The 24,825-nt window shown below is 40.1% G+C and overlaps 2 protein-coding genes across 2 annotated transcripts; one reads left to right on the top strand and one right to left on the bottom strand.

Moving 5' to 3' along the window:
- Positions 1-118: 118 nt before the first annotated feature.
- Positions 119-15,942, bottom strand: kcnh5a (potassium voltage-gated channel, subfamily H (eag-related), member 5a). Its single transcript, XM_023403013.2, has 12 exons — positions 15,870-15,942; positions 14,308-14,431; positions 13,905-14,011; positions 13,649-13,777; positions 12,795-12,913; positions 11,749-12,141; positions 11,560-11,652; positions 10,442-10,871; positions 6,825-7,024; positions 5,450-5,702; positions 5,042-5,238; positions 119-2,749 (listed from the first exon to the last, which is right to left on the bottom strand). The coding sequence occupies exons 1-12, from the start codon at positions 15,940-15,942 to the stop codon at positions 1,571-1,573; spliced, it is 3,297 nt and encodes a 1,098-aa protein (XP_023258781.1). The 3' UTR covers positions 119-1,570.
- A 1,309-nt stretch (positions 15,943-17,251) lies between these two features.
- sgpp1a (sphingosine-1-phosphate phosphatase 1a) lies at positions 17,252-23,584 on the top strand. The gene is made up of 3 exons (XM_023403016.2): positions 17,252-18,305; positions 20,769-20,858; positions 22,122-23,584. Exons 1-3 carry the CDS (start codon positions 17,592-17,594, stop codon positions 22,671-22,673), a joined length of 1,356 nt encoding a protein of 451 aa, XP_023258784.1. The 5' UTR covers positions 17,252-17,591; the 3' UTR covers positions 22,674-23,584.
- The last annotated feature ends 1,241 nt before the right edge of the window (positions 23,585-24,825 follow it).

Below are 24,825 nucleotides of genomic sequence, written 5' to 3'. Positions count from 1 at the left end.
ATTTTTAAGCAATTTATTTACACTGGCAGCGAAAAGTCAGTGTAAAGGAATTGCTTTTTGTATTTGGAAATCTGATGATTGTCGTTTTGTCGCAGAACAGAGGAGACTGAACCCCAGATTGTGATCAGGCATCAGTTTCATTATTCACTTCACTGCTGACAGGTTCCCTTGGTGCATGCAAGGTCATTTATGTATCTAAGATAAAATCATCAAACAGACACATGCTTAGATCCTAACAAGTGTTGCTTTGCAGCCACACAGAAAATTAGAAAACTTCTTAAACTAAAACTTTACAACTTTCTTACAAATTTTTTATCCAAACAGGATAAACGAATGCAAATGTCTGTATCTCCGAATGGGATGTAGGTTCATTTAGATTTAGAGACATAGCGAGGTGTGTATCGTGACACATTATTTCAAATCTTCCACAAACATAATTTGCATCACTATTTGATATTATAAGCAGGCAAATTCAAAATCATTAACACTGAAATAAAAACTTAAATTCATTAACATACCTGAGCAAGAGGCAAAGTTACACAAAGGAATAGACAGTACATTTGCTGCACTACCTGCTGAAATATTCATGTCTAGCTTAAGGAAAACAAATCTTGAAACAATGAGAATTAACTAAATAAATCTTTAAACTACTGAAGGTCCTTCATTTGCATACCTATTTTACATGCACGGGAATGACATTCAAACATAATATTTTGAATTTCATTAAAAGGATTGCATAGTCGAAAAAATTATTTTCCTATCCTGTCATCTCATATTCTTGTTTGTCTCATCACAACAACACTGAATGAGGCTTTGTATTGTAAGGCACATATTCAATTACCTGACAACTGAGTATTAGAAAGAAGGTCACCAGTGTCACTCCAGCAAGGACGGGCAACAAACATCTGAAACACTGTTGAGTTTCCTTCTTAAATGAGTTAAAGCGAGACATCTACTGAACATCCGGGATGTTTACAGAGCTCCAGTCTGTTCAGAATAATAAAAGCTCGAGCTGCTCCTGCTTTTTTCATGAGTTATGAAAGTTGTGTGGCAGGTGAACCTTCAGGTGTTCTGACAAAAACTACAAACTGACATCCAGGAAAAAAAAGTTGAAGAAGATAATGAAAATGACAGCTATAGAAAAAAACTTGAACTCAACTACTCCATTTTTTTTTTTTTTTTACAGATGGTCCTATCAGGCTAAGATGTTTTAACAGAAGCCTTCATCAGAGTATCATGTTGTTTTACAATGCTTGTAAAAAAATAAAAATAAATAAAAAGTACTAATTTCCTAGGAATAACAGTACAGGCGTTACTTTTGAATTGTTTTTGATAAACTGTTTCCTGTTTCTTCTTGCCATTCTGAAATGTAGCATACACAGAAGCATAAAAGTGCCTCATAAGTCAAAGACTATTAGAAAAAATCCCTGGGTTATTGTAGTGCTAAGGTAACATGAAAGAGGATTTCTGCATGCAGTCAAATGCAAGAAATTTCTTTGGCAGGCCAGAGTCCAGCAGGACATGCGTGGTGCCTCCAGAAATCAGTCATATGGGTTTTTCATGAGTGAATTCAAAAAGGCCCATCGTCTGTTTTGGGTGTGACAGGCCTGGAGGCAGCGACTGAGTCTTGACTTCTGACTCTCGCCTTCGGAGAGGAAGTCGGTGGCAGCGAGAGTCTTCTTTTCATGGACAGCAACCTGAGGATCTCTCCCACCTGAGACTCGAGGACCGACAGCCGGCCGCTCAGGAACTGAATGTCTCCCTTCAGCTCCAGCTTGGCTTCATGCAGCGTCGCCTGGAGGAGCGCTTGCTCAGACACCGGCTGCACAAAAGAGTGTTTGAGGGAGACCTCGCTGTCAACGCCGAGACTGTGCTCGAACGGATTTTTCTCCATCGGGCTCTTTTCCATCGGGCTTCGCTCGAAGGAGCTTCTTGAATCTCCAGCTCGATCAATACGCAGATCGCTCTTTGTGATGCCGCTGTCGCACGAGTCCGTTTTGTGCAAGGCGTTTGTTTCTTCACCCGCTTCTCCTGCACCGTTGCCACCTTCTGGGCCCCGTGTCTCTCCACCTTCCTCTGCATTGTTGGCGGCTGCTAACTGTCCTGAGGACTGCGATCCTTTAGGCCACGCCTCTGCTTTCTGTGTCTGCTTTTCTAGCTCGACAGCAGGAGGCGCTGGTGCAGCTGAAGTGGCGTTTCTAAACTTTGCCCAGCCTCTAGCACCTCTGCTGCTGCCGGCAGCACCACCTACAGCTCCCGGTCCACCTGCACCGCCGCCCCGCGCAGAACTGTTAACCCTCAAATTCTCTGCACAAGGCCTCGATACAGACTCTCCTGCCTCTTGCGTGCAGCTTTGTTCTGGCTTTTCGGTGTGGACAAATGCTTGTGGAGGCGCAGCCATGTTACATCCGCTGCCTGTGCTCCCTCCTCCCGCACAGGGGTCATTACTCTGCAGAGTGGAGCTGTAATCCTGCTGCTGAGGAGATAAAGCCTGACACTGCGTGTAAGGGTTGGAGTCGGAGTGGTGGTGGTGGTGATGGTGGCGGCGGTGATGGTGGTGGTGCGTCTCCACCTGCACACAGTTAGGACCGAGGTAAACGTGAGACTCTCCCGGTGTTTGAGCGTCTTTCTGCTGCCTGAACCTCTGGAACAGCTTTCGGACTGGGTGGTCGTCAGGAATGGAGAGAGTCACCTCGCTCCTCTGACGCTCCTGCTCCCTCTTCACATCAGAAATCTTTTTGAAGATTATCTGAAAGAGGGAGAGTCTGTGCATGAGGACTTATACTTTCAGTTACAGCCGTAGAGCTACTCTTACTGCACATTGTGCTCTACTAACAGAATGTACATATATAATGCAGCTTTAAGGCGAGGATAACCATCTACATCTGCTCTGTATGTTTAAATATTAAAGAGCTGAAAGCAGCAGTGCACTGGGGAAACAGTTAATGCAGCAATAATGCAATAATGGAGCGATGTCCACACCCACAGAGTTTCTAAAGTCCCTCAGAAGACAAAGACAAGAAAAGTTCATACAACTCAGAAACTCATTTTTAACTTATGTTGATGAAGAAGCTGATGAATAACCTATGGTGTCTGCAGGCAGTTTTAAATTGTTTTCACCTATTTCAACATTTTCTAAGAACTACAAAACACCACAGCAGTCCTTGTGACAGTTACGTCAATGATTAAATCCCACATAGAAACCACATAGAAACAACCTGTGGTCAGCATCTTTCATGACATGTGTAAAAAGCATTTAACTCATCTGTGGATTAATCTGAAACTGTCTAACTCTATAAGATGTTATGTTCAATGCCACGGCAGGAGAGGTAGCTCTATTACTGGATGTTTCTTGGCGTGATCTTGATCCAGTTTTACTGAGATGCTCATGAGCAAGGCAGTTCAGCCACATAAGCTCTAGAGCGTTTTTATGGTCAAAAAGAAATCTGTTTGACCAAAACCAAAAGGAAAAGGTTCAAAAATGTTGCTGTACAACACATAACTGATAAAAATGAAACAGATGCTGTTGAGGAATTCCTCTCAGGCAGTGATTGAACAATTTTCTAATGTAGCAAACACCTATAGCCTGTGTCCATGTGCAGTTTTAATGCACATTCATGCACATGCAAGTGACCTGAATATGAAACAGTAAAGATAGTGGAGAATAAATCTTAAACCAATGCAGGCATGAACAGTTTCTGAAGCGGCTCAGATTAATAATGGATGTCTTTCTTATCATTTAATACATTTTAAGTAAAAGCCATAAATTTTTGAACATGTCGCCACATTTTGCTTTGAAATTGTTTAGATTTAGATTCTGAGGATGTGTGTTTTCAGTGTAACTGGTTACATGAGACCTTTTAGACTAGAGCTCCAACAAAACAGAAAAGTCAGAGAAGAATTTAAAAGTATATCGTTATTTAAAATATTATAAAATCATTTTAAAGCAAAGACTTGTCGAATAACCCTGCACGTTTGTAAACACACTGCTATGGTATGTCTGTGTTTTGCTTTTGGTAACTTGAGATAGAGCTGCACGGTGGATACTGAGATTATCCTTAAGTAAATATGTGTCTGTTTACTTCGTTTTCATAATAAGTCCCTATTTTGATAGATTCAGTAAAACACTCTTGTTTCAAATCTACTGTAACTCAGAAATGTTTCACTATGTTGCTCCTGAACAAAGAGCATAACGAATCACATGCACCCGTTACCCATGAATCCATTAAGAATTGATGTGATATTGTTCCCATAGGATGATATTACAGGGGTATGTATGAGTGACTACTCCCAAGACTGGAAAGCAATACGTCACAATACTTTAATGGCATTAATATGTAGAGCCTGGAAAAACTCTTAAAATATTAATTAGATTCATAGTTAGGACTATTTGTCAGATTTCTTTTTCCACTGAAATTTTCACTGAAAAATTAGATTGCCCTGTTCCATCACGATATTTGAAATCTAAATGTGCATCTGCAACAATATTTACATTTATCTTTTGAAATGATTGGTGGCAGTAGACAATTTGTTTTTTCCTTTCTAAAATGAGCAGAGGTGAAACTTACTTTATTCTGCTAGATTCAGTCTTTTTGTCACAGCTGTGCCAACATTAATGCCACTTGGAAACGATAGGGAAGAAAAGTTGAAAAGTCGTCTATTGCCACTTAAAGCGGAGCAGGTAGTGTGTCTGCCGCTTCCAACGGATCAACTCCAACATGCCAATTTATATGAGGCTTTAAAACCCCATTAACATGCACTTTTCCCCATTTGTTTTTGTGGCTACAATATTCTACATGTCATGTGCAGAATTTTATACACATGTCCCAAACATTCATCCTGACATATTTGGTATCTCTAGGTTTATAGAGTTTATAGAGGGATCTCCTCTTTAATCTCTGAGTTAACACAAAATTAACTAAACTTGTTTGGTTTATCTGTTTTAACATTCAAGCAATGAACTTGTTTCATATACGCTGAAGACAAAGTCAGAAAGAGAGAAGAATGGTCGCTGTAATTTGAGTGTTTCAGTCCTGTTTACCCGTTTTCGTAGATTGCAGGTGAGTATGAGGTTGCGGGAGAACGAGCTGGCAAATGCTGTGTAAAACTCCAGCACCCTCATCAGAGCTTCCCTCCTGATGACGTGCAGGTCGCAGTACGTCAGAGCTCGGACATTTGCACAAGCACGGGCCAGCGTGGTCTCTCTCCAGAACGCATCTCCAAACACGTCACCTTTACCTGGGTGGGACATTATCACTTTCTTTATCACGTGGAAAAAGCGTTGAATCCTTTACTATGAACACCTCACGTGTCAGATAAAAGTTGTAGAATTTTTATTGAATATAAGTGGCTGTATACAGGTATGACACACTCTAGTTTTATTACTTCCTGCCAACACATACACATAAAACTTGACCCTGGTCTGTTTCATAATATTGCGTTGGATTACCTAGTATTGCGATGACCTCATCGTCCTGGATGACTTCGAGTGAACCGGAGACAACAAAGCAGAGGGTGTCGACGCTCTCTCCGACGTGGAAGATAAGGTCTCCAGGTGCACAGTGTGTGGTCTGAAAGTCCACAGCGAGAGAGCGCAGGCAGCCGTCGCTGGCCAGACGAAACGCCGGGTGATCGTTGAACACCTGTCTGTTCAGGTGGACGCAGATGTCCGCTCGCATGTCTTTGGGACAAATTGAGAGAACCTGAGAGAGAGGGTGATATATGAGAGCAGAGACATTAACTACTTATCATAGATGAGCTGGCAACATTTCAACATTGTAGAAAACAACCTTGGCAGAAACATGAAACTGACTTAGTAATAGAAAACCAGCCACAGTAAACATTTTAACAGGTTAATGTTTTTTACAAAGGTGCATAAGCTTTGAATGATCTTCCATATTTTATCATCTGTCAGTCGACATGTAGAGCAAATAGTGCGAAACAGAGTATGGACCAGAAAGAGGGTTTAGGCCAGAAATCCCTGCAACTACTGAAGTAATTTTTGAGGTGAAAAGAGATTGACAACAAGAGAACTTCTGCTGCTTTTGGGTGAAAAAATAAGTCTTTTTAAAAAAGGTTCAAATAAGCTCTTATCCACGCGTGGGATGTGGCATAAAAATCCAGCTGTAAGCACTCAAGTGGAATGTTGAAAATAAAAGGCCTTTAATAAATATCTGTTCATGTGCTATAAAATACACACCTATCTGTACACTTGTCTTCTATGGATGAGAGCATATTTTTTTTTACCCCTTTTAAAATTAAGGATTGAGGTCACCGATGATTAAATCTCAACTATAAATCCATTACTACTTTGGCCTGCAGCACAAATATCACTTACAGTCGATGATTATGAATTGTATTGTGTTACGACATCACTTTCCAGAGCTGTGGGAGGTAGACGTGCACAAGATCCAGCAAAGTTTCAGTGAACCCTGAGTGTCAACGAGTGCACTTAATCCTCTCTTGACCTTTGAGGTTTACGTCACCATGTTCACCTTTCACCACGCACCATATATAATGTTTAAAATGATAGCATAGCGTTCTGACTTTCTGACAGTCAGTGACGCAGCTCTCAGTTCTTCCCTCGGTCAGAACAAATGAAACGTGTGCACTAAAAACCTCCATAGAATACACTGTGATAACCCTATCAGAATACAACGACAATGGCCCACATACAATTTCACTATAAAATAATGGTGACACACAGATTAAGGTACGTTACTTTTTGGATCATTAGAATCTTAGAGTTTGTTACTTAATGCTGGGACATTTAATAAATTACTGGTGCTACAATCACCAGTAACCATGACTACTGTGAATGATACCTTATCTGTGTCAATGCCCTTGGACATGGCCCAGGCGGAGACGATGAAGTCCATGACTCTCTCACTCAGACCTTTGGGAACCTGGTAAAGTTTGAGGAAGTCACGCACGTTGTTGAGCATCTCGTGGTAGCGGTTTGTGTTGGTGTACATCTGCTGGAAGATGGTGGTGACATTTCCAAAGATGGTGGCGTAAAGCAGCGCTAAAACAAAAGATATAGAGTAACGTCATGAAAGCAGCTTGAAACCCCCTGAAATCTCACAAAGAAACCCTGAGATTTCACCTTAATTGGAAACTTAAGGCCCTTTCAAGGTGTAAATTGAAAGATGATTTTCATGTGTTTTTAATCCATTAAAAACCCTGCAGGCATATAAAGTGCCATAATTCATTAGAATCCATTCATTTATATGTTGCCAAGCCCATTAAAATCCTATTCAAATGACCTTCATATAGCCTTTAACAATCCATTAATTTATCCATTAATTGTCCCCCCTTAAAATTTTCACCTTATCCTAAATATTTGAGTTGTCTTAAGGTATAAATTAAGAGATGGTTTTCATATTTATTGGCCAGTCTTAAGGGGTTTTGCTCTCTTTTTAAATCCATGTATATAATCCATTAAAAATACATCATTGATATATTACGATCCATTTATTTTTATCCATTAATTTCCCCCTCAAATGAATTTACCTTGATCACATGATTATTAATGGCTAAATTAATGGTAATCTAAGGTTAAGAGGGAGAGAAAATATCAGTATGAATATTACTAATATAAAGTAAACAATGTCTGACTGATTTTCATTCATCCAAACCTGCTGCACATTTTAGTGCAAATAATGGGATTTTGTTGGATAACTTACTTTAATGAACATGTATTCTACAAATAATTTCTTATAATTAAGTTTAATACCCTACAGTCGACAGTACAGTTCTCAATAAAGTTATCACATACACAGCCACATACACAACGAGTGGTGGCTTGAGTCTTTATAATATAATTCATAATGCACATTTCCTGAGTACTGCTCTGCAGCGCTGCCGTGACCTCAAAGAGTCAGTCAGTATCTCTTATCCAGAGGTTTTACCCACTCAAGAGGAAAGAGTCGTCTCCAGTCGTCACAGCAGAATCACAGAGGTTAGGATACATATCTAACGTGATGGCTCATTGTCCAGTTACTACACTCGCCCCTGCAGGCAAACTCTGCCTTTCCTCTCTTCCTCTCTCCTCTCACATAATTACTGTATCCGTGGCAGGAGATTTATCGGCCGTAATTGAAGACGACACTTCAGTGTGACTGAGTGATCTTCGTGATCGAGACGCCACCAGAGAAATGGGTGTTTACTTTTGGAAGTACAAACCATTAAGCGTGCTGTCAGATTGTGTTTCCCCTCACTGTTTTTATTGCATCATTACATGCTGTTTTAAAAGAGTGGGCCAAAGGTTAGTACACGAAGGCGAGCTGTGACGGAGGAACTGTAAGGAAAGGCTGACAGTGGAGGCAGTGACACTGACGGTGAGGCTCTTACTGTAACTGCAGCGGGTGGTGACGCCTAAAAATAGATATTTCTATTTTTGTGAAGAGGCTCAAACTCATTTAAATGAGGTGGATTTAACTCACTGTTTTACATATAATAACTTAACTCAATTGTTTTTGTGAATGAAACATTTGGGGAAGTTGAGATTTAGTGAATTTAATGTTCACCACTCCCTAAATTACTGAATATATGAATGACATTGGAAGACTATTAAAACCATATAGACTGTGTTTATAAACCAACAGTGTTACACAACATGCTGAGGTATATAACACTGCATCAGTACTGAGTTCATGTTACACAAAACTAAATATGATTGGATTTACAGTTTTGTCCCATTAAAAACTGCTACTCAGCTGGTCTGAAATCAAAGCCAAACAACATGCAGAATGTAAAAAATACTACATTGTGATTGTTATAAATTTAAAAAGAAAATCTATCAAATAAACCAGGACTCCCCTCATCAGCTTACATTACTCTACTACATGGAAAAAGTTGATGTTTTCCCAGTAGTCCTGAATTAGTGACAGCGCAATATAAAAAAATGTTTTTTTATATTGATGCCTGAATTCAAACAAATTATTTAAAGCAGAGAGGCGGTTGAATAATTTCAGTGAATTAACACATAGACAGTCCTCTTTCAGTGATGACCAACCTTCAGACGGATACACATAGAACAGGCTGGGCGCCGAACATGTCACTTTTTATTATCGACAAAGCAGAGCCCTAAACTCTCTCCCCAGTGGTTCAAGCACCGAGACTGCAGCTAAATGTGAATTACATGAGCAGAGTCAAGAGAGACTGTGAATTACCTAATACTGTCGAGCATAAAGTATTATTTATAATTCTCCCTCAGTGGTGAAAATAAGCTTTAAAATGACAGTTCATCACTTAAACGTCCAGGAATGAACCATTCTTTTTAGATTTATCACAAATATAACACTGGTTCAACAAATGAAAACAAACCATTTGGATAAATATGGATGGATTTATGTGCACTGTCCCTAGGTCCAATACTTTATGATCTAAAACGAATACTTCACTGATATCATTAATGTATTGTGTTGAATTTTACTCATCGTCTGTGAAGATTCTCACGAACCTGCACAGCCTCTCTACCATATGTTGCCTGACTGCAGCTGCCTGATAGCCAGCAGGGCTGCGCAGCACATTATCTTGTTTGCATGCAAGCAAAAGCATCCAGATTGTTTCGGCTCCTGAGAGGTTCTTCTGGCATGTTATGAATGAATGAACGAGATGAAAACAGCATCAAAGGATGTACGCTTCATTTGGTGTGGAGTGATGGGGAGGCTGAAGGGTGGCTATTTCTACGGAGCTGTTCTGACATATTGCACTAATAAATGACATGTCCAGATGCTGATTCAAACTGGAATGCACAATCATAACTCTGATGCAATCTTTTTATTTTTTATTTTACACCACATACAGTATTGCTTTCATACTGTACGCCAATGAAGCGAGTGTGAAGCTGCTGTTCTTTTGTCCTCTACTCAGATTTATTTGGGCTGTCAAGGTTGTTCCGCCTGCGCACTGAAGGAGAAAGACAGTGGTCACTTTGATTTAAGCTGTTTGGAAAAACCTCACTTGAATTTCAGTGGACAAACCGTCCACCGGCAATTGATACATTTACGGTTTGTGTTATTTGTCAGAGGCTTGGAAAAAAACCAGGAAAGACTGGAAGCCTTGTGTTAACTTGAAGCTGTTTAAATGTCTGTGTTCATGTGATAGAAAGAGCATGTTTGTATCTACATTAGATGCCTGTGTGAGTTTACTGTCTTTATAATGGCATGTCCATTTACTGCTCCATTAACCACCACTGATACCAAGAACAGTAATGATAGAAAAACACTATTTGTTATGTAATATCAGACCTATTAGGTTTGTTGTTTTCTCATATGTGATTTAAAAAAGATTAAACCTTTGCAATTATAATAAACCAAATCAGCTGAAACAAAAAAGCAATGAGCTTAAAACCTATTTAGAAGATTTGAAATAGTTCTTGAGATTTCATAAATTGTGTGGAGTAAATAGTAAACACAGTCCTTAATGTTGTACTTACAGCCCACCATCATCATAGCCACAGAGAAAATCTTCTCGCCATCTGTGGTCGGAGCGATGTTTCCAAATCCGATGGTGGTGAGACTTGTCATGGTGAAGTAAAGAGAAGAAATGTACAGCGTGTCCTTGTTGGGACCCCCTTCCCACTGGCCTGTGCCGCTGGTGTTGTAGCGGTAAGGAGTTCCTATACTCAGAGCCAACTGGTAGAGCCAGCTGTCTGTCTTAATGCTGTTGGTGGTCTCATCGATGACCTCGTAGTCCCCGATGCTGTACCAGATGCAGGCCAGCCAGTGGGCCACCAGGCCGAACACACAGACCAGTAAAACCAGAACGGCCGCTCCGTACTCCAGGTAGTGGTCCAACTTCCGGGCTACCCGGCCCAAACGGAGCAGGCGGATCACCTTTAGGGAGCTGAAGAGGCTGCTGAGCCCCTACAGAGCGAGTCAGAGTAAAACACATAGTGGTGATTGTTCACAAGGTTTTCCTCTTCAGATTCAAAAAGTGAAACTAAAGAAACATGTCCGTAAAAATCTATTTACCAATTCTTCAATTAAATTCTGATACAGCATGAATAAGTTTTCAGTATTTCATAAACGTTCAGTGAAACTTGTAGGAATCATATGTCTGATTTTGTTATATTTCTTAAAAGTCACTGGTTATTTAAAGGAATATTTTTAACATTTTTGGGGAATATACTTATTCACTTCCTTACAAAGCATTAGATGAGAAGATTGATGTGTGGTTAATATGAAGCTACCATTAGCAGCCAGTTAGCTTAGCTTAAGGCAAAGACCGGGAGCAAGGAAACAAGGGTTTAATGAGTGTTATGTTACGGCTCAGTGACTTCCTGTGGTCTCGTCGACACCATGAGGAGATTCCAAGACTCTTCTGTGCCTGGATAAGAAATAGTCCTACACATAACCCCTGATATAACAACAAGACTTTTTGAATACATTAAAGAAGAGTTTTAGAAGTCAGATTTTGTAACCTTTGGCCAGAGTCTGGGTAGTGTGGTCTGTTTCCAGTCTTTGAGCTAAGCTAAACTTAACAGTCTCCTGGCTGCATCGTCATATTGAACAAACAGACTCTATTCCAGGAGAAAAATATGTATTTCCTTACAGGAAGTAAAGAATCTTCTATCCGTGTGGTATTTCTGTGGAAATTTGAAGACTCCCGAAGATGAGTCGCTGGAGATGCAGACGTGATGACATCCTTCACAGAGACAAACAAGCAGGAATATCTTAATGTCTACAGCAGAAAACAAATCCCATATTAATACATTTGTCAGAAAATCATAAATCCACTCACCTCATCTACATTTTCAAAGGCATTGATGACATCATACGGCAGACAGGACAGTAGATCAATGACAAACCACGTCTTCAGGTAATTCATTCGTATCAGCTTCGCATCTGAAATAACCTCTCCAGCAGGACCCACAAAGGTGGTGTGGAAGTTCAGCACGATGTCGACCAGGAAGATGACGTCCACGACGCTGTCCAGCACCAGCCAAGCCAAATTGTTTTGCTTGGTCTTAAAGGAGACGTTGTAGGGCACCATGATGGCAGTGTAGAAGGTGAGGATGAGGATGACCCAGTCCCAAGTGGTCTTGAAGGTGCAGTAATGGAGAATGATGTGCGGGGGCGTCTTGGGTGCCTCTTGTTTGTACTGAGGGAGAATGTCTGATCCCAGCTGGAGAGCCTTTCATTCAGAGGGAAAATTTAGCATCATGAATAAAGAAGCAGGTAAATGTATCAAGGAGCAGTGGTCTCACGCATGTACTCATCTGGCTGTGGCGGTTAATATTTAGATGTGTGTAAAAATGTGACATGAATCACACATATGGTTTAAGGACAGGTGCACCCTTGGGTTTTCTTGCACTGGGAGATATATGAGGTTTTGTTGTTCCATATTTCCCCAGTTGCCATTTGACAACCTGTGAGGAGGGTTTATGTTTCTGCTCTCAATCTGAGATGTGTGGTCTGATCTATGGACATTTAAAAGTGAAGATCATTAGCCATCAAAACACAACCTGCCTTGTTACTGCATTGCATTGTGGTCTGTTTGGACCAAATTCAGCAGGAAATTTGCTATTTTTGCATCTTCCAAAATCATTTTTGTCTTAATGATTGTTGAACATTGGTAGAAAACCTGGAGTCCAGAAAGAAACCATTTGACTCCAAGTTTATGTTGATATTATATTGATATTGCAAATGTAACTGTAGGTCTGAGTGGATTTGTCCTTTACACTGGGAAACCTATTGCCTTCTCTCTTTAAGCAAATTTTTCATAATTGAACTTGAGTTATTTTCCATGGCTTTTTAAATCAATATCCTCATTCAGACTTGACTCACCTCAGCGAGTCTGGAGGGCTTGTGGCTGACCTCAGTCTTGCTTAGTGGTGCTAACTGCTGCACCAGGTTGCGGTTGTTGGTCAGAGCCCGTGTCAGTCTGGCAAACTTTGTCCATCCCGCTTGGAGACAAAAAGACAGATACTTCTTATTAAGTTACACTGTGAAGTTTTCCTACATTTTAATGTTACAAAGAGTGTTTTCAGCGGCAGTGAACAATGCAGAACTGTCACTTTTTAATATTACCAATAGCAATAGTGACGTTCAATTGCTGTCGTACCAGCAATGTGGAGTTAACAAGTGGAAAAACTGGAAACTTACCCTTAGGTAAGTCATTTTTACAACATATGCGATTGTAGTTGAAGGCATCATCCCATCAGACTTTTAAATCCAGACTTTAAACTGCATTTGATGGGCATTTTGTGTCAAGATAAAGTGCGATACAGTAGCACATATATTGTATGCTCGAACTTTTATGTTCACTGTAAAGCAGGTCAGCTGTACTCTGGGAGCCGGCAAATGCTTGTGTTAAGAGGGACTTCATTTCCTTCATGCACAAGCAGTATTTTCATACAGTAACCATCCCCATGTGGTCTGAGTGTCCTTTGTTTCTGCTTGATGTATGTAAGAGACTTAGTGGCACACTTATCCTCAGGCACATGGCACTGCGTAGACCCACGGAGACCAGTGTTCACTGACCCGCACGCACAGCACCTGGACAGTTGTATGTTACACATCGAGAAGCTAACGTCTCTTAAGTCATACCCACTCATGTGTGATTGACACTTTTGGCTGCACTGCCCCCTAAATGGTTTGATGAACTAAATTTAAATACTGAAGAGAATATGACCTCTCACCCCTTGTTGATTCATCCTCAATAGGCTGTTTGAAAAGTGTAATGTCTCTGAAGGTACAGAGAAAAAGCACCACCTTGTCCTTTTCATTTCTGATCGGAGCAACCTGCATGTAAAGCCATATCGGTGTTCCTGTAGGAAAGGAGGAAAATGAGAGTTGTGGGAGAGCACACAGAGAAACTGAATGTCATAAATGCAATCTTTACTCATGCATTTAATGATTTCAGTAAAAAACATTTGACTCAATAGCGATACTCACTATTCTTAGTATAGAGCAGCACCTCATAGAAATTGGACTCATAGCTGTCAAAGGTTTGTTTGATTTTGTCTATAGTCTTCTTATCAGTCAGGTCACCATACATGAAACTGTAAAAAAAAAAAAAAAGAAGAGCGAAACAAAGCAAGAATCAAAAGGGAGCATGTTGCTATGAGCTGGTCATGGAGACAGAAAGGAAGAGTATTAAAGACAGACAACCGCTACTACTCATACTTTTTCAAATATTTCCTTTTAATGAATACCGCAGGTGCTGTGAATTAGTCGTTGCATTTTCGTAGAAATAATCAAAGAGTTAAGTCCACGTCTGTTTTGCAAATTGAACCACATGTAAGGCATCTACTGAACCTTCACACTCTGGTCATGATACTACAAAACCCCAGCTTACTTGCACGTGCTGCTCCTGTGCATGACCTCAGCTCTGTGGTAACCAGACAGCTTGCAGAATCCATCGTTGCTGTATACGACTGGCCACTCCACGATCTGAGCATTTCCCAGCAGGAAACTGGTTTCTGCAACAAAACACAGAAAAATACAGCGGTCTGGGAAAAAAAACTAGATGCTTCTAACAACACACCTGCAGACTGCGGCACCTGTTGATCAAACTTTGGTGTTTTTCGTCAGTAAATGTTGGAAATCTGAAGTTATGCAAATGTAACTTCATTGAAACTGGACTGATATTTCTGAAAACTGTGTTGTAAATTCCAATGAGAGAATTAAATCTGACATTTTGATTTTTTTTATTTATAGTTCCCCTTAAATCCTGCTGATCAATGCCATTAGAAAACTTCATCATAAAGGTGAATCTGTGCCTGAAATATTCAGTGCAATTATTTAAATCGCTGTAAAGAAAACTCTCCCACCACATTATTTTGATAACCATATGCAATGTAAACAAGGGGCAAAGATCATTAATATTTAATGCAACAGAGGTAATCAGATGAGTCAGTGGGCAGAAATTGTGGTTGATAAAATGTTTATGTTCCACCCTTAATGTTAATTAAATATTAACGACGAGCAGCAAAGTTCTCCAGCTTTACAACAGTTTGCAGTCTCCAGAGAAAAGAGCGAGGACATTTCCTCCAAATAAAAATGTATAGTCACCACGAAAGCTGTCAAACTTAAAGCACTTGCATGTTTATCTTCAAATGAGTGCTTAGGTGATTTTTGTCACAGAATCCAAATCTGCTTAAAACACATTATTAATGTAAACAATAACTTTGCAGACTTTCACTCCATGTTGCATGATCTTTCATTACACTGACATGCACTGTGTCTGTATTTGTACTAAAAACCTGCCAATCTCACACGCATTCACTGTCATGAGAATACTATCCAGTTGCCTCCTGTACAGACTGTCAGTCTGCAAAAATCAATTTTGCGTGTTTTGCTGAGACAGGTTGCCTTAAAAGATATTACAGCAAAAACAATACACCACTCAGTGGGATGTAGGCACTTACAGAGATATAAAAAAAAAAAGAAAAAAGAAAAGTGCAACTGAGCCATTAACACAAATCACATTATATCCTACATCCCCTAAATGAAAAATAAAAGGTGCTTCTCTTGAACTCTTCGGTTTTACTTAAATCACCAAACAAACAAAGTCTTCTCGGGCAGGCCAGTAAACCTATTTGTTTCTACAGATATTGATATTTAAGAAACATTTTGACATGATTTTAGTGATATCATAAAAAGGCTGTTATAGCCTACTGATTTTATCTCATTAATTTGGACATGAGACTTATTGCATAATTCATCAGTGCACATATTGTGAGTAGCTTTGAAAAAAAAAAAGGATATTACAATGACGTGTTAGTCGATGCTTCTTCCCATTAATTGACATAAATTACATTATAGGTTTACTTTAGCATCCCAGACCTGGCTGGTACCTTGAGTGACATGCCAAATCAACATCCATTAATTCATGTTTCCTTTTAGATGAGAACTCACCGCTGGAGCGCCGGACAATATTTTCCAGAAAAGTGTTTTGCGGAGCCACCAGTCCTCTCTTGCCCCCATGCATTATGAGGGTTCAGGACAGAGGCTCGGTGCTGCTCGGTGGTAGTCCTGATGTTAACAACCCCTCAGCTGTGCGCCCGACAGGAGCGTGGACCGCCAGTGTCAAGTCAACCAGAGTTAAAAGACGTATATCCGGGCTGAGGTTTCTAAAAGGGAAACCCCATTGTCGAATATGGCATTTTTCTTTTTTCTTTTGTTAGACTACACCTAATTAATGAAATTCACCTATCTAATTCATTGGAATTTAAGATAAATGGTAATTTTTATCTTCACAGTGTCATTTTCACACATTTACAGCGGCTTAAACATAAGAAGTCACAGCAACAAGACTGCCAAATGAGGAGATCAATGTTTGGAGATGTCTTACTACACTATTGCTTGATAATGACATCAGTCTCAATAATGATAACAACAACAACAATAATAATAATAATAATAATAATAATAATAATAACAATAATAATAATAATAATAATAATAATAATAATAATAATAATGAGACACTTTTATTTTGAAGGTTCGACCCCTCATTTTCCGGTGTTATTCTGGTATTTTTGTTTCTGGCTCCTCAGAGCTAGAATTTCTGTTGAATTTTAATATGAACTTAAATTTTGTTTATGATGTAACATGCGGGCCTACAATTTCTGCTCCATTTCACTATCCACAGATGAATATAATATGCTCATAATGACATTTCACCAAATGTTTTGAAAGTTAAAAGGACTTTATTGCTTATCTCCATTTGATGCAACTTTATACTTAACTACCTTACTAACTTACCATTACCCACTATATCTGAGTAAAAATCTGATCACTCATTCTGCAGCAGGACAACAACCTCAAACATACAGCCTGAGTCATAAAGAGCTATCTTGAGAGACAAGAAGAACAGAGCCCTGATCTCAACATCGTGGAGTCAGTCTGGGATTACATAAAGGGACAGAGGACACAGGGACATCCTAAATCCAGATTACTACATCTTGAAAAACTGTGTGCGAGTGTAGGAGTCTAGGAGAATTTGATTCTGTTTTAAAGGCAAAGTATGGTCACACCAAATACTGATTTGATTTAGGTTTAAAAGCATCCTCACTTTACTGTTAGTGCCTGAAACCTTTCCACATAACTGTATTTAATGGAAAAATTATTTGTTGAATCCTCTCAATTCCTGTATCAAGTTTTAAGGTGTATGCATAAGTTTGAGGCATTAGTGCTATAATTTCTATCGCATGTAGTTCATAACATGTCCAGCAGGGGGTGATACTCGGAGGTTGTGGACATTGGTCGACCAATAGGAAGTAGCGGAGGCAGTGAAGAAGAAGCAGGAGCGTAAAAACAGGGCTGTCTGTCAGTCGTCGGTGGTAGTGCGAATTTGTTTTACCGTTAAGTAATGGTTAACTCTAACGGACTTTGGATGCTGTCGTTCAAAACTTCTACGTCGTTGTACAAAGTCGGTGTTTTGAATGCGGTTACCGGGTAGAGGTTAGTTGTAACTACTCTGCGCTGCTGTCTGAATCACTGTTTTTATTTCGTAAAACAGAGGAATGCAACGGCCGCCGAGCTGCACTTCTCCTTAAAGCTCAGTCGATGAACATGAACTCCATCTTTACGCAGACAGCAGAGTCGTGTATTTTAAACTAACTCGTATATAAAGTCATGGCGAACGACTTTGTAAAGTCGTTTGTACAGATGTGCAATTATCTTCAGCAGCCCTGCCATGTAGCGAGGTTTCAAAATTTATGCGGCGTTAGAGGGACATTTCCGGATAAATCGACCAAGCCGGAGAGCGGACAGTCTGAGCCGGACTGTCCCGGGCTGAGGAAGAGGGTCCAAAGCTCAGATGTTAGTGTCGGAAACGGAGCAGCCGTGGATGCCACGGCACCGCAGGTTAACGGGAGGCAGGGTGATACTACCGTTAGGCCTGACGGTTCATCATCATCATCATCAGCGGCGGCAGCAGCAGCTGATGATGATGATGTCGACTCAGACACGGCCAGAGCAAAACCCCTACGGAAAAACTCCCTGACCGGAGATGTGGGTCAGGAGTTCCTGATCCACAACAAGTTTCTGTTCTACCTGTTCACGTTTGGGACTGAGCTCGGAAACGAGATGTTCTTCATCGTCTTCTTTCCCTTCCTCTTCTGGAACATCGACGCCCTGGTCAGCCGGAGACTCATCGTGGTCTGGGCCTGGAACCTGTTCGTGGGCCAGTCCACCAAGGATATGGTCCGCTGGTCCCGGCCGGCTTCCCCGCCGGTGGTGAAGGTGGAGGTCTTCTACAACTCCGAGTACAGTATGCCCTCCACGCACGCCATGACCGGGACGGCCATACCTTTCTGTCTCTTCATGCTGACCTATGGGCGGTGGGAGGTAAGCACTGCAGAAGTTAGAGTGTCAAATGCAGGTGATAGTAAAGTATTGTAGTGCAGGTGCTACAGGCAGAAGATGTGCAGTCTGTGTCAAAATGTCCTGTTTGAGAGCTAAAGTTGCCAAGGCCAACAGGGGCAAGGGGGTCAGCTGCCCCAGACCCTCAGGGGCATTTTTGGTACCTTGATATGGTGGGAATTGGTAATGTTTTGAATTCTCTAATATGAATATTCACCTGTTTTGTGATATCAGACTAAATATCTTTGGGTTTTGGACAAAAACAATTTGAATATGTCAACTTGGACAGATTTCACTGTTTTATGACATTTTATGGATCAAACAATGAATCAGTTTACTAAGAAAGTAATTAACAGTTAAAACTGATAATGAAAATAATCTTTCTTTGTGGCCCTAATTCACTTGGCAATGCTCAAGATGAACAATGTCCTCCCAGGAAATTGTTCCACCGAGGTGGAAAGCCGCCCACATCTTGTCTCCTATCGAATTAGTTAGTACACTGACTAAACAATGGCCATGCTTGTAAAATACCTTAAGTAGGAGAACGGGAGTGGGAGGAATTGTGTGTGTGTGTGTGTGTGTGTGTGTGTGTGTGTGGGTGTTGGGGGGGCTCAATGGAGTCCACTGCTCATTTTTAGCCCCTTCGTCCTATTGTATTAAGCCAACTCTGAGGAAATACACAATGTGGAATTGAAAATGTGTTATTACAGAGCACTGGTACCAGGCACAATCTGATATGTCTAAACTCACAATGCTATGCAAGTGTTATTCTTCTTTTTCACGTTTTATTAGAATTCGGTGATCTAGCTTTCACCCACAGGATATGAACGTGCTTTGACAAACCCCCAGGGGAGGTGGACAGACGCACCAAGGTCCCAGACATTAAAAGGCCCCAAGAGCCACAGCTTCTTTACACATCCAAAATCTGACTTAAAAAAAAAGTTTAGTCAGGTAAAATCCAAACAAAAGACCAGAGTTCAGGAAGCACACAGAACATATGACATTTTTCAGCAGGGCCCCTCAGCGCTGAATGAGGGTCAGTTTGGCCAGAAGATTGAAAAATCAGAGACTTAAATCCCTGTTAATCCTTGTAGCCCAGTCTTATATGAAGCACAAGAGCCCAGGCTGAATAATTAAAGAGCTTAAATACATATAGGCTATGTTATAACTGATGCCTGCAGCTGTTGACAGCAAACATTCTTCTGTTTAAGCAGACCGTGAAGACATGACAGGGTGTGTCAGAAAAGTACAGGTGAGGTGAAAAAGTAGCTTTGTTTTTTTTTTTTTTTGTTCAATAAACAAAGACTCACTGTTCCACATTGTCAGCAAGAACAAGAGAAGGAACTAGTGAGTGTGATATTTACAGGAAGAGAAAGTATCAAATAAAGTTTCAGTAATTGCTTTAATAACAGTAGTGCAAATGAACAATGTAAGACAGATGGGTGTGAGAGAACATTGAGAGAATTGTTCCTAGACTAAATATTTGGTTAAGAGGGAAGGAAGGGTGATGTGGTGGTTACTGTGCTGCAGAAGAGTCAAGATAGAGAAGAGTGCAGTGTGGTATCACCCAGGTCAGAGCTCAAAGCAACAAAACTTGTTCTACTGATATGGCATGTAGCAGTTGGATTTTCTACCACCACAAAGAGATAAACTCAGTAGATCAGCAATCTATACTTAACTGTTTGGCAATGGGCAGAGACAGACAAAAAGGATGTAACAGAGAGAGAGAGAGAGAGAGAGAGAGAGAGGGCAGGGGTTGTCGGGGAAAGAGACAGACCAAGGGGTCACCACCAGGAAGGAAGAGCTGAGCACCACAAATGGTTTTTATGTTGTTGTACCCGTGGGAGGGCTTTGAACTGAACACAGGCAGCTGAACCGTCTGAACTGCCTGAACTCGCCTGGTGTCATCAGGTTCCCTCCAGTGTCGTGACCTTCAAGGCCGAGAAACTGAAAGATTTAAAAGACAGAGGGTTACAGAAGGTTACAGAAGATAAGATGCAGACTATTAACAGCCACCGGGGCAGGAGGACAATTCAAAGAGTTCACTAAATGGTGTTCGAAGACACTGTGCTAATGCAGTGACCTTTGCCTGGATACTTTCAGAGAACGATATCAGGGAAATTTCTACAAAATGGACTACGCACTGTGGTTTTTTTTAAAAGCTAATATTTCCATTGGCAATCAACTGTCAACGTTGACAGTAGCTTAAGTGTTAAGTTTGTAATTCCCTGCAAGGGGCAATGCTACTGTAGTTTCTGTATATTCCAGTCATGGTCAACAGGATTTTAGGGGATAAAAAAAAAAACAGTCTTGAGCCCTGTGAATAAGTGCTTCCTTCCAGGAAACTATGGTTTAGGTTTTTGTATCTTTCAAAGCCTCATCTTCAGACACCTTTTGTAATATCTGTGTTAATTCTTTAATGCCATGTCTTTATGCTCTCTCCCACAGTACCCCTTCCTCTTTGGCTTTTGTGTGGCTCTTGGCTGGAGTGTCCTGGTCTGTGTGAGCAGAGTCTACATGGGGATGCATTCTATTCTTGTAAGCATATTAAATAAATGATATCAATCAAACAATCCCTCACTGAAATACGAATTAAGTTGAAAGGTATACAGTACGCTGTCCTGCTGCCCTACATGCACACTTGGTGTCATTGATCCTACATGATGCAACATGATACACACTTTGGATGATTGTAAATGCTGGCATGACTCCAGTATAACTTCTGATGCAGTGATTATGATGGTGCAGTCTTTCATGGAGAATACCCTCAACCACCAATCCTAGCACCAGGCTTATCTATCTGTTCAACTCATCTGTGCATATTTGAAATTTCTGTGGGTGGACAGATGCCTGTCAGAGGAGCTGTCAGACCAGTTGTTAAAAACAGGATTCTGTAAGGACACAAAACATATTGTCAGTCAATAGTTTAAGGCATGAGAAGAAAAAGATTATATAATTTTGTTATCTGCACACTAACATGCAATTGCTCTTTTTTTTTTTTTTTTAATAAAACCATCTCTCAGTCAGTAGTAAGAAGTTCTTTCAAGCCAGCGATTGATGAAGAAATTAACTTTAGCAGTAAAAGAAAACTCAAAGACCATCATTCATGGTCATTCATAGACCTCTGAAAAATCATCCCATGGAGGATTCCTCAACACAAGAACTTGTTTTGAAGTACAAACCAATAACGCAAGTATAAAATAAACAAACTAAACTGCAAAGCGGTTGGCTGCAAAGTGGCTTTTTAAAATGTGTGTATTTATATCCTTTTTTGTACATATTTTAAAATAAAAACATCACATGAATGTGCATAGCATACACTAATGACCCCATTATTCGTTTAGATTACATACACAGAAATTTATGATGATGATGATGGAAAATTGTGAGTCAATTAACACATTAAAGCCAAAAGATAAGGTTAGATTAGATTCTGTGGCCAGGCAACTGATGTTAGGAGTTATTGTTTATGTTGTTCTCCGACAGTAACACCTGTTTATCAGTCAGCAGGTCATCAGCTTTTAGAGTTTTTTTATGACCAATGTGAAATGCCAAGGTGAAGAGTGTTGTATAGTGTCACCTACAGGGTGGAAACAGCAATGTTTTTCTTTTTGTTCGATGATGCAGAAACTGAACCTCAGACCAAATGATCATGTCAGAATACATTTTGTTTTGAACTTGAAGGATGCAGTGAAACACTTCATGAATCGTAAACATGCTTTGTAAGACTGTTGGTATATCAAACATATGAAAATAGTTGATGCTGAGTTTACAATAACTTGTGCCGTACTTCTGTTACAGGAGGTAATCACCGGCTTCCTGTACAGCCTTCTCATTCTAGCCTTCTTCCAGCCACTTTTGGACAAGATCGACACCTTCTACATGACGGACCACTATGCTCCGCTTATGATTATCTTCTCACACGTGAGCCTCGGACTCGTAGCTTTCTCCCTCGATTCCTGGAGCACCTCTCGGGGCGATACTGCTCAGGCCTTGGGCACCGGGGCAGGAGCTGCTTTGGCTACCCACGTGAACTATCAGCTGGGGCTGCTGCTGGATCCGCCGCTGTCTTCACTTCCTCTAACTTTACCATCAATCAGCATTGGCTTGGTGGTTCGCTCCCTGCTGCGCTTCCTCATCGGAGTTGCCGCCCTCCTCGTCACGAGAATGGTTATGAAAGCAGTGACTATTCCCTTCTTATGTCGACTGTTTGGGCTGGCCTCAGATGATGTAAGACGAGCGAGGCAGCACATGAAAGTAGAGTTGCCATACCGTTACATCGTCTACAGTGTTGTGGGTTTTAGTTGCGTCTCTGTGGTGCCCCTCCTCTTTAGGATCTTAAACCTTGCCTGAGTGTTGTGTTCAAACGGTCAGTGTACTGCTGACATGTTCACCTACACAGTGAAGGCAAACAGCACTTAGTTACATGCAGATAAATGCATGACAGAAATTAAAGATTTAAAGGATCGATCTTATTATATTCTATATTTTTCTTTTTTATTATTGTCAACAGATTCCAGACCCAAATCAACAATGAATGTATCCTACTAACAAGTATTGTCTATGTAGCCAAAGCCTGACATTCCACTGTGCCACAGAGCTCCATTGTGATCCTAAAGCTATTAAGATACATCAGCGAGCCACACAGCTGCACTGGGTGACATGTTTATTTATTACAATGAAAATAACCACTCTAGTTTTTGATTCAATCCCACATATGCTGTTGTAAATACATCAAAAATGTATTAATCCATGGCTCAAAACAGTCCCTAACAAATTAGCTATTTATTCAAGTTTGAGTGTCACCGGCTAAAAACTGCAGCGCCTGACTGTTTTAGGAAAATTACTTTGTCTTTTTTTAAAATTAAAGTCTATATTTGTGACCCATTTTTAAAGATTTACATCTGCATTAGGAACCAGTGAGTTTGAGGCTGGGAGCCACAAACTGGGGGAAGTCAGAAAGTGTCGAGAGACCGACTAACACATTGTTGGTTTTGGCCTTTTCATGGGATTTGTTGTCAGACTCAAAAATATAGAATATCATCTGCCTCATCCTTTAAGATCCTCCTGTGGTCGACACATTTGAGTGTTAACTGGAACTTTGCAAATACAAAATCTCCCAGCTGTACTGTTATGATGCTTGTATTCATTAATAAGGAGGATCAGTTGTACATTTCCATCATTTGATTGAAATATAAAATATTATGTTATTGGTGAATTACATACGCTAAGAATAAACTAAACCATGAATCAGTGTGAAGTCACTTCACTTCTCATTTATTGCCATATTCAAATGCAAAACAACCTGGAGGCAATGAAATACTGTAAGTATTAAAGCTCACAGGTGTCAGGGTAATTGGCGATCTCTATAAAAATCCGGAGGAGTTTTTATCATTGCGCAGGCTTGTTGTGTTATTACTGTTTTCTACATTACCATAGTCAGCATTATCTTGTCGCCTTCTTTTTGTACATTTCTTGTGCCACATTTGTAATTTTGGCACAAATGTAAACGAAGTGGTCTCTTGAATAATCATTTAAAAGCATAGAACTAAGAAAAGCAAATATTTTTGATAAATTATTTTACCAGTTTAACTATCTTGACCTGAAATGTTGCTCTAGAGTGAAAAAATCTAAATCTATTACTATGAATTACAGAGATATTTCAGGTGTCCTTATACTACAGTATATAAAACACTGACTCTAGGACTTGTCTAAATGTTGTAATTGATGTTTTTACCAGTTCGTATGTTGTAATAATGATTTGCTCTAATGTTCATGCCAGAATATGAATCCCAGAGCTCTCACATCACAAGTACTCATGGGATATTTATAGATCTAATATTACCATCAACTCATCTTTTTTTCTGTTATGCAAAGAGTGTATCTGAAAAATATGGAACAGGAAAAATAAAATAATCCAAAAAAAAAGAGGAAAAAAAAACATTTTGAATGCATGTTATTTTCGTAATTACTCTGGTTTTATTTTTCTTGTAAAAGAGTGTCAGAGGAGGTCCAATCAATGCATCTGTAATTTAAGACAAGTGTGTGTTCTGCTTTTGAATACTGTGACCTTCCTCTGTCAGATATGAATGATGTAATCTCAGTTCAATCAATCTCAGACAACTGAACAAGGAAATCTGAGAATTTCAGCAATAGCTTGTCTGCTTGCTGTCGGTTCTGATAGATTTTTTGACAGCTCAAAACACAAAAGGTCAGTGGTTAGGGAAGGTATGCAGTGTAGGCAAGGGTCATTTTTTAACTCCCTACTCCCAAATCTCACTGTGGAGTCACACTCAACCTTTGAGCATCATAGATAAGGTGTCTCTGCTGTTCTGATAAATTGAACTTTGCCTGATGGTCTATTTTTGGTGTAGCGGGCTTCTCCCAAGAACCCACAATCATTAATAGATCCATTTAAAGGCTAAATGTAATTCAGTCATTTACTATATATTTTTTTTATATTCAGTTAGTGCAGTTCGAACGAAATTGTTTTATTTTGAAAAAT

The sequence above is a fragment of the Seriola lalandi genome, unplaced genomic scaffold, assembly GCF_002814215.2.
Source record: "Seriola lalandi dorsalis isolate HSWRI2012SDOR001 ecotype SW California unplaced genomic scaffold, Sedor1 jcf7180002054054, whole genome shotgun sequence".
NCBI lineage: Eukaryota > Metazoa > Chordata > Actinopteri > Carangiformes > Carangidae > Seriola > Seriola lalandi.
This window is presented reverse-complemented; position numbering and strand designations above follow the sequence as displayed.

Bases quoted from the DNA above. Each gene is read 5' to 3' on its own strand.
- kcnh5a (XM_023403013.2), bottom strand. From the start codon at position 15,942: ATGCATGGGGGCAAGAGAGGACTGGTGGCTCCGCAAAACACTTTTCTG. The intron at 14,012-14,307 runs GTAAGCTGGGGT...TTTTTTTTACAG, and splicing joins CACAGGAGCAGCACGTGCAA to TTTCATGTATGGTGACCTGA. The intron at 10,872-11,559 runs GTAAGGAAATAC...CTCGCTCTGTAG, and splicing joins TAGAAGATTCTTTACTTCCT to GGGCTCAGCAGCCTCTTCAG.
- sgpp1a (XM_023403016.2), top strand. From the start codon at position 17,592: ATGGCGAACGACTTTGTAAAGTCGTTTGTACAGATGTGCAATTATCTT. The intron at 18,306-20,768 runs GTAAGCACTGCA...TCTCTCCCACAG, and splicing joins TGACCTATGGGCGGTGGGAG to TACCCCTTCCTCTTTGGCTT. The intron at 20,859-22,121 runs GTAAGCATATTA...CTTCTGTTACAG, and splicing joins TGGGGATGCATTCTATTCTT to GAGGTAATCACCGGCTTCCT.